Consider the following 9952-nt stretch of genomic DNA (forward strand, 5'->3'; position numbering starts at 1 on the left):
CAGCACTGGCTGTCTTTGGGCAGTGGCATCACAGAGCAGAGAGTAATTCGTTGGAAGGGACCTGCATCCGGTATTAAAGCTTGTTATTAAGGGCATTGTCCAAATGCCCCTTAAACACTGACAGGCTGGGTGCACCAACCACCTCCCAGGGAGTGTTTGGCCACCCTCTTGGGAAAGAAAAGCTTCCTGATGCCAAGTCTGAACTTCCCCTGATGCAGCTTTGAGTTGTTCAAACGCATCCTGGGGGAGATGTCCCTGCCCACAGGAAGTGTCACTGCCTACACAGGAGGATTGGGACTAGATGATCTTTAAAGTCCCTTCCAATCCAAACTGTTCTGTGATTCTATGATCCTGTCCCTGAATCCCAGGGAGATCAGTACTGTCCCCTCTACATCCCTGCACAGAAAGCAATGAGGTTGCCCCTCAGACTCCTTGTCTCCAGACTAGACAAACCCAGAGTCCTTAGCTGCTCCTCATAGGACATGCCTTGCAGCCCTTTCCAGCAAAAAAAACATGAATATAAACTTGATTTTGAGATAAGTTTCACACAGAGATGGTGGGTGGTGTGGAGCTCCCTTTGTCTGTGGCTATGGAGAGCTTCCAGCTTCCTCTAGGACCACGATGGGGGGTACAGAGAGGATGGGTGGTATGGAGCTCCCTTTGTCTGTGGCTGTGGAGAGCTTCCAGCTGCCTGTAGGACCATGACAGAGACAGTGGGTGGTGTGGAGCTGCTTTTGTCCACGGCAGTGGGGATCTTCTAGCTGTCTGTAGGACCTTAACAGGCTACAGACTAGGGCCATGTGTGTTTCCTTATCTTTAGGTCAATGTCCTTGTTTGCTGCAATGCTCTCCAGCTGAGTGGTAGAGGAAGGAGGAACAGGTGCATGCCATGATCTGGTCATGTCCCTGTCTGAGGATGTGGCTGTCAAAGACAGGAGCATCACAGAAGAGAGCAGCCACCTGCTGTGCTGTGGGGCAGCCCTCGCCTCCCTGCCAGGGCTCTCCCAGCCTGATGTCAAGGCTGTCCAACCCATGTCTCCCTGGTGGATCAGAGACACCCATCCTGGCCCAGCCACATCACCTACCCCACTGCAGAGTGGGCCACCACCAGGGACCATTTCAGATGGGTTAGGGTGAGATAAGAAAGGTAGAAAGAGGTGGGATAAGAAAAGCAAATAGGACTTTTTTTATGCCAAACTGTGTATAAAGTATTCTTGGGTCTTTTGTGTTAAGCTTGTGTTTTATCTTTTCTTTCTTAGTCACATAGAAAAAATTACAACCTGGCAAGATCCTCGGAAAGCCATGAACCAACCTCTGAGCCACATGAACCACCACCCTGCTGCCACACCAGTGCCACAGAGGCCTATGGCCATGTCTCAGCCAAATCTCGGTGAGTCTGGGTTTCATCTCTCTGTGAAAATTCAAAAGAGAGGAGAGCCACCTTTTGCTCATTTGTTTGCCAAAGTAATTTTTTCTTCAAGAAGAGAAGCTCTGATTCTCCTTTTTTTCCCCCTCTGTAGAGTTGTCAGTGAGCAAATTTAAACTGTTTGAGGTGAAGTTATAACATCTCTTGCATTTTATTTTAGAGCCTTGTTGACTATTTTTTGATGTAGCATTGAACAGGCTACAGCCTCCCAGGCCTGCCATGTGATTGAAAGCTCACTGTGCAAAGTGCTGTTAGTCTCTCTGCATGCCAGAGTTTGTAGCTGGCTTGCTTGTTTGTTTATGGTGGTGGAGATAAAAATACTAAGAAGTCTGTTTTACAGTATGAATGACCTAAAAACTTCTGTAGATGGTGTGGCTTCATTGCTGCTCCTGGTGAGCACTTCAGGCTTGAAGTTAAGCATCAACTTTTGTTCCCTCATTTGCCAGATACAAGCCTTAGTGAAAATGGAGCCATGAAAGCTCTGGAAATTTTAAGGGAAACACATAAATGAAAGAACATTTTCATGTATAATTGAGAATTGAAGTAATCCCTAATATTTCACTTGTGCAGCTTTAACTTTTCTGCCACTCAACAGAATGAGGAACAGATCAGTCAGCTTTTAAGCTCAGGATCACAAAACTGTCAGGTGGTCTTAAAAGCACAGACAAGGTTAATTTTTGGTGAGTTAGTTTCATCATTCCATGGTGATTCATTTGTAGTTGGGTTCATCAGGGCCATCTCTTCGTGTAATAAGAAAATAGTAAACATACGGGTGCCTGTGGTCACCAATAGCAGTAATGACATATACAGATTGACTTTTGTCTTAAATTTATAAACACCTCAGTTGTCCCCTGGGGTAACTAACTTCAGTTCTTTCTTCTACCTTTCTCTCAACAACTGTCCTGCTTTAATATATTCAGTGAATGGTGTTGGTTATGTTCTGTGATCTAGGGGACAGTAGCAAATTGTGTCTGAAGAGGAAACTTCATTAAAACCCGCAAGGTCAGGGTGTGCTGCAGTGTGGCCCACGGCATGGGAAACAGCAACTGCTCTGCATGTGTTGCTGCAGCCTCAGCTGTGCTTGGGTCAATCTGTTCATGGCAGTTCTGACATGGCTGAGAGGTAAGAATAGGGCCATGCAGTTTTCTGTTATGCCAACTCAGCTTTTGTTGACTTCTGTTACATTCTCTCTAATTAAAAAACAAAGGAGATTTCATCAGGACAATGTGCAGCAAGCTTTTTTCCCCCAGTTTGTCAGTGGAAGTGAATCAAAACCAAATCCTGTACTGAAATACTTGTATACTGAATTGCAGAGGGGGGTCTGTCTCAAGATGCAAAGGATTAGAAATACAAGTATACACCTAATTAGGAGTCTGTTCTTGAAGGGACTTCAGGTGCCCAACAGGGACATTTCTGCAGACCTCAAAATCTGTCTCATCAAATACAGGCGATTTCATGCAGTACCCTTCCCATTTATAGATGAGGTCCCACTCTTTGGTGGGTATTGACATAGTGATTCTGATCTGTGACTGAATTTCCTAAACATCAGCCCTCTAGAAATGGTATGTGAAAATTTCCACAGTTTTCATATGTATTTAATAGAGAAAATATTTGGTTAATATGTTTTGGTGAATTTTTTCTCATTCTGGTGTCTTTTGAAAGGCAGGCAGTGACAGTTCAGGAGCAAGGAAACCTCTGCACACCTGAGTAGCACTTCCAGCACTAGGGCACTAAATTCAGCACCAAAGTCCCCAGTTTCCCAAATCCCCTGTTTGAACACACCAAGTGTGATACTACTGTATTTAAAATTCTATTTTAAAATACTGAACCTAGAAACTGTGTGTGTATATATACAGACACAAATACATTAATTACAAGATTGCAACAATCTGAACACAATACAATAGCTCCTGAATACTTCACGTGACAGTTTAAAATACACGAGTGCAGTTTCCAGTTAGAAAGGAAAATGTTTCTATTTTGAAATTATCTTGGCCAGAAGGAAGGGCCTTTCTGCTCTTTTGTGACACTAATGGTCTTACTACTAAACCTACTTTCTTGGGTCTGCTCAGATGTTGAAGTGAGCAGTTTATTGTTCTGGCAGTCAGTCCCCTAAGCCAGAAGTGATTGTGCCAACATCTTACAGACATCAGAGGGGAAATGGAAACTGGATACCAAGTTAAGCCACTCTTCTGGCCATAATTTTGTAACTTTTTAGCAAATGAAGCCTATGGGATCTGTCTCGGTGTTTTTTGGTACTGGAGGAATTAAAAGAAGTTTTTCTTTTGAAGATGTGCTACTTAAAAGCATTTAAGTATTCCAGGTCTGCATACTGGTCTACACTTCCAATTACTAACACATGTTTTCCTTGCTGTGCCTCTCAGGAAGAGATGGAAAATATGGTCTGTTCTGTGCAGCTTGTTGCTTTGGTTTGTAAGCTCCTTTTGGCAATATTTGCTGGGAAGGGTACAAAAACACTTATAAACACGGTCTCAAAAGCAGAGTGTGTCTAAGTGATACCAAATCGTAGTGTGGCTATGCTTGAGACACAGAGGAACACGTATTTGACTGAAACCAGTAGACATACTTTAAAAAATCTGCTGTGTTTTTCTGCCCTTTTTCTTAGTGTGGTTTTATGTTGCCTATTAATAAGCCACAAATACGGGTTTCCTTATAACTTCAGCAGTGTTAGTTTTCTCACTTTTTTTTTTTAAAGAAGCTTTGCTTTTTACACGTCATATAACAAAGGCATCTGAAGGTTTTCCTTCCTTTGCATCTTGTTACAGGTACAGAAAATAATACCTGCCAGGCAAGCAGGTGAAGCTTCAGTAATGAAAAGGGAAATTTGTCCCAGAGATGGAAGCGTATTTTTGCAGATTAGCATATATTCAGACTGGCTCAATCTGCTTTTTCTAAGTATTTTACATTTGTTTTCTTCTAAGACAGTTTGTAGAGGGATTTACTAAGGAAAGGACAACATTAACAGGAATCTTTTAACTATATATTTGGTGATGGAATGCATCAGGGAAAATGATCAGCCTTTGACTGAAGACAACTGGAAACACTATTTCTTGCATCTGCATAAGTACTTCAAAATCCCATTTACTTTGGTGCTGAATCTGCCCATGTGTCAGTTTTCTGCCCATTCAGAAACATAGTATTTTCCAGCTGGTTGATAAAGTGTTAAGTATATATTACGAGGCAGCTCCATTGTTGTGCTGGAATCGAGGACTGTGTGTGGAAGGAGGGGTATTTGTACCCCCTGATTTTGTGCATCTCACCTGCATCCTTGAATTAGAAGACCGAGCTCTGTGGACGTGCTGTGAATGTGAAGGAGAGGGCAGTTGTGCAGTGCACCAAAGCTAATGGTCAGACCCCTAAATGACTAAGTTGTTCTCTGAAAGAATCCAAGTCCAAGCTAGGAAAGCAGTTTTGCCTTAATGGCAGTCACTGGTGGTAAAAGGCTGTGGAAGATGGCTTTTGGCTATGTGTAGCAAGATGTAGGGGGAAATATTAGATCCTTATAAAAGGTTCTTTTGCAACAATTTCTAATTAAATGCTGCTTGTTTTGCAGTCTTTCTCCATTCTACATTATGTTGAGCAACACTCAAAACCATTGTTATTTTCATACTGCTTGTTTCAAACTGTTTTAAAGAGATTTCTTTTGTGATTGTACTCTTCATCCAGCTGGTGGGCACAATCTGGTCCTCATTTAGATGTTTTTCAAGTTTAGCAGTTTGCAATTTATTTTGCCACAAAATAAGAAAACCTTCTGATATTTTTTTAGGTTTTCTATGTATGTTAGCTTGAATTTATATGAGCGAGTTCCTTAAAAAGCTGGTGTGGAAAGAATAGACCCTGTGGAAAGCCCCAGGGAACCTCCTGTGCAGAGAGGAAGGTCATGGGGGTGGGATGCAGAAGGGGGCCCAGCAGCAGGTGCTGGTGCATCCTGCAGGGCTCAGGGCTGGATGCTGGGCAGGGGCAGTGGTGGGTCAGGTTCTGCCCAGAGTTCGCTGCTTTGAGAGTTTGGGGCACTTGGCCACTCTGTAAAATGCCTTCATTTGGGCATGGATGAGGGCCTTCAGTTTGCTGAGCCATGGCTGAACTGTGAGTTTGGTGTCACTCAGCTGGCCAGGTGCAGTCAGTCGGGGTATCCCTGCTGCCCTGCCTTTGCTCTCTTCGCAGCCCACACTCCAGCATCGGCAGTGACAGAGGCGTGTGCCTGGCTTTACTGATGGCACGTTCCACTGCTGGTTCATAAGAGAAGCTGGACAGGAGCTGCCAGTGAGTGCTGGAGCCCAGAGAGCCAACTGCATCCTGGGCTGCATCAACAGAAGTGTGGCCAGTAGGGCCAGGGATGGGATTCTGCCCCTCTGCTCTGCTCTGGTGAGACCTCACCTGGAATACTGTGTACAGTTCTGGGCCCCTCAGCACAAGAATGATACAGACCTGTTGGAGAGGGACCAGAAAAGGGCCCCCAAGATGATCCAAGGCCTGGAGCAGCTCTGCTGTGAAGACAGGCTGAGAGAGTTGGGCTGTTCAGCCTGGAGAAGAGAAGGCTCCAGGGAGACCTTGTAGCACCTTCCAGTGCCTGAAGGGGCTCCAGGAAAGCTGGGGAAGGGCTTTTCATCAGAGAAGACAGTGCTAGGACAAGGGGTAATGGTTTTAAACTGAGAGAGGGGAGATTTAGGTTAGGTATTAGGAAGAAATTCTTCACTGTGTGGGTGGTGAGGAACTGGAATGGGTTGCCCAGGGAGGTTGTTGATGCCCCATCCCTGGAGGTTTTTAAGGCCAGGTTGGATGAGGTTTTGTGCAGCCTGGTCTAGTGGTTCTCTGCTCATGGCAGGGGGGTTGGAGCTTGATGATCTTTAAGGTCCCTTCCAACCTTAATGGTTCTAGGATTTTATGAAATCATCAGACCTTGCAGAAGGGTGGGATTGAGGGGGAAGTCTTCTGAAAGCTGCAGGCAGGTCCAGCTGGCTACAGGGAGAAAGTGACAAGGAGCAAAGCAGAGACAGGCAGAGCTACATCTGTGTAGATCCCTTGTGCGTTGGAGCTGAGCCATCTTCTCTTACCCTCTCTGGTTTGTAGCTCCAAATCTGTTCTTTTCCATGTAATCTTGGACAAGATGATCTTTCCAGGTTCCTTCCAACCTGGGCTGTTCCAGGATGATGATTTGATAGTTTAAACATATTAACTTACTCTGTCCAAGTCCAGATGAAGAACTATTTGGTTTTCTTTTCCCCTGCTGAAGACGAGAAAGCTCCTCACCTTCAGAGCTTAGTCTGTCAAGATCCACCAGCAGGCATGATCCAGGTGATGCAAGCAGGATAGTTTTAACTATTAAATACACTGTTCTCTAAGGTGAAAGACATGCATTACACAGTAGCATTTAACGTGGAGAGCCTCTTGCACTGACACCTGCTTGTGTTCTAGAAACTCACCTGTGAATCTAGGAAGTTTAGCTTTCAGCTGTATTGCTAGCAGGAATTTTTTGGGTCTGGATACAACTGGGGATTATGGCACTTTGCCTCTGCTTTCATTTTTTTTTAATCAGCCAGGAAATCCAACCAATAAAACAATGCAATAATCCTGTCTAAGAGCAATAAACACATGAATCACAGTTTCCATATCCTGCCATGATAAAAGAGGTGTAGCTACTATTGTTTGAGGATGATAAAATGCAGTTTTGGTAACCGTGTCAAAGTGAGTCTCTGGGGATAAGAACACAAACTCCCAAAGAGTTTAAAACCAGGTGGTGTGTGTTTTAGAGATAACTAACATACATTAAATTGTCTAGATTTTGCAAGGTTTGGTTTGCATTGCCTGGTAGTTTGGCTATAAACATGTAACATTGACAGGAGCCCGTTTTTCCCTCAGTGTAGCCCATACCCTCACACCACCTGCACAGGCTTCCTGTTCCAAGTCATTTTTAATTACTGGATATCCTGAAAAAAAGCAGAAAAAAATCAGTTGTGAATTGTCAGTGTGAATAATTTTGACACCTGCTTGTCTTTAATGAAATAATACTTAGAGGAGAGCTGAAAGCATCGTAGAGGATTGCAGGTTCTGTGAGTGTATGACAGTTTTATAACACTACTCTGGAAAAAGAACAGGATCTTTTGTTGTTGTTATTTGCAATTAAAGCCTCTAAGGTGTAATTTATCAGGCAGGTTTCACATGGCATAATTTATTTATGTTTTAAGGACAGGGCCTATTAATTCCAGAGACTAACAGGAATTACATTCAGTATTAGGTGAATGAAGTCCAGGTATCTCGAGGGACATGCACCTTTAAACCAGCAGCTGCCTAGTAAATCTGTGGTGTTAAAGGTCGATGTGTTCAAAAGAGATGTTTGGTATTGCTTCCAAGTCTAGTAATTTTTAATTTTAACACAAAGAATTTCCTGTTGGTATAAGCATTTACCTTCAAGGTTAGTGCTCCCAACATGTGCCACTGCAAGAGTACAGGGTAATTTTCACAGTTTCAAAGTGAATGAAATTTAAAAGCTGCATGAAACAAAAGTAATTTAATAAATATTTTAAATAATAATGGTAATCCGTATTTGGTCATTAGCATTAAAGTTGTCTCTCCAGTCAAGCAGCCTGCACCATTATTTGTTTTTATTGATTTGTTGTTAAAAGTGCTTACAGAGTAAATCTCTAATCTTTTAAATAACTTCCTGCTAGGTCATAGCTTTGATGCTGCACCTGTAGGTTGTTCATTTGGGTTTTTCTAAGCTTGAATCATTGAAGACTGGAAAGATTTGTTAAATATGAATATTGTGGAACAGCTGAAACTGTTGAGAAATTTCTGGATAGCTATTTTCAGCCCAGAAATCTGAATAAAGGAGTCTCTGTGCACTGGGATAGTACGACTTTTTGCTTTAATACTTTGCAGATTTTTGGAACAAAATGCACCAGAACTGAAAAGCAGCATTTTTTGCTGACCTTGTTGGAAGGCTAATGCTGTTTCTGGGAAATAAGTGAAACAAGCAGTTCTTTGTTGGCAGAAGTGGAGAGAGAAAAGGAGGGGAGCCTGGTCTTTTTTTCTTCACAATGTCGTGACTAAGTCAAAACTGTAACTTGGCTGAGTTCATCCGTTGTGTGTTTTTTAACCTCCATAGACATTTGTTTTCCATCAGACTGTTGCGTGACACCTGACGTGGGCCAGTTCGTATGAATTAGGCTCCAGGCTGCCTGTAAACCATAGAGAAAAAGATCCACAGTTACATTCAGACACTTTTGACAGTAAAATAATAAACGTTGGTACAGTCAGTTCAAGGCATATGTCAGAAACCATTTACACTTGCATGTTTTGGCTTCTGCAACTTGCAGAGTCTTTTGCCCACAAAATAATCCTTGCTTGGTGTATATCCAGCAACACCATCAACAGAAAGGTCTCTTACAATGTCAGAAAATCTAATTCACTAGAATAACACGATTAATTTAAAATAAAACCAATTAAGGATTTTTTTTCATTTATCATCTAACTGAAAAAAGAATATTACATAGGTCTACCTTGAGATGTGAGCTAAACAGCTGTAATTCCATGGACTGCAATGAGGCTGTGGCCACACAGTCCAGGTTTGGAACTTAGCCCCACATTTTTACTTGCTTTCATTTGAGCTGGAAAGTTGTGTAATGGCTGTTTATTGAAGAGACTGACTTAATTTTGCAGAATATTTCCCCTCACCCCTCCCAAGAAAATCCCAATGAAGCAGGAGCATCTCAAATCTGAAATTGTATGAAAATCTAGTCCAAGTCTGATAATGGTCCTCTCAGAGCTGGTGCTACTGCAGTGGGTGCCTCTGCACTGCAGCCTGGAGGTTGCAGGAGACCCAGCCCAGGGATCCAGTGGCTGCTGCCTCTGCGGGGGCCATGGGTGCACACGGATGTCTCTCTCCAGAACACCTGGTTCTGAAAGATGCAAAGATGGTTTAGATAGGCCTTCATGTTCCCAGAAGGATTTACTGTGTGGACTTTGCACCACCTACATGTAGTAAAGCTGCTGCCAGTCCCAGAGTGTCCCTGAGTACAGCACAGGGCTGACCCACACCTGGTGGTGCAGCTCGACCTGATAAAACCAGTCTGCACCCTGAACAAACCACAGAGTTAACACTGAAAATTCACTGTATTTTACTCCTGGCTTATCTGGAGACTGTCAGTGCTGGATACTGTTCTTAGTACCATCAACAGGAAGAACTTTTGGGTGAATGAGGAGCCCATACAGTGCTCTTGGATTGCTTAATTTCAGAAGCACTGGAATTGCTGGTGCAACTGCAGACTTCTTACTGAAGATGGTGATACCACAGTTACTGTGTTTGCACAGCACTATGAGATGCCCAAGGGGATCTCTGCTACCAAACACTTCAGAGTGGTTCTGTTCCTGACAGTTTTCGACAATTGTGTACAGTTTGGGACTTTTCACATCTGCCTTCCTGTGTCCAGCAAGCTGTTTTCAGTCATCCTGCCTCTTTCTTTTTGCTGCTCCTGTGGCTGGAGCTGATAGACATGCTGGGCATTCC

General features: G+C 43.3%; 1 protein-coding gene across 1 annotated transcript in view; it reads left to right on the top strand.

The window, feature by feature from the left end:
• The first annotated feature begins 621 nt into the window (after positions 1–621).
• WWTR1 (WW domain containing transcription regulator 1) overlaps positions 622–9952 on the top strand; it is a 21729-nt gene continuing 12398 nt past the window's right edge. Inside the window, exons 1-2 of the mRNA XM_010004749.1 lie at positions 622–693; positions 1233–1389. Coding sequence (XP_010003051.1) covers positions 622–693; positions 1233–1389 — 229 coding nt within the window. The remainder of the gene's footprint in view (positions 694–1232; positions 1390–9952) is intronic.

Source organism: Chaetura pelagica, unplaced genomic scaffold, assembly GCF_000747805.2.
Source record: "Chaetura pelagica isolate M959 unplaced genomic scaffold, ChaPel_1.0 scaffold829, whole genome shotgun sequence".
NCBI classification, from domain to species: Eukaryota; Metazoa; Chordata; class Aves; order Apodiformes; family Apodidae; genus Chaetura; species Chaetura pelagica.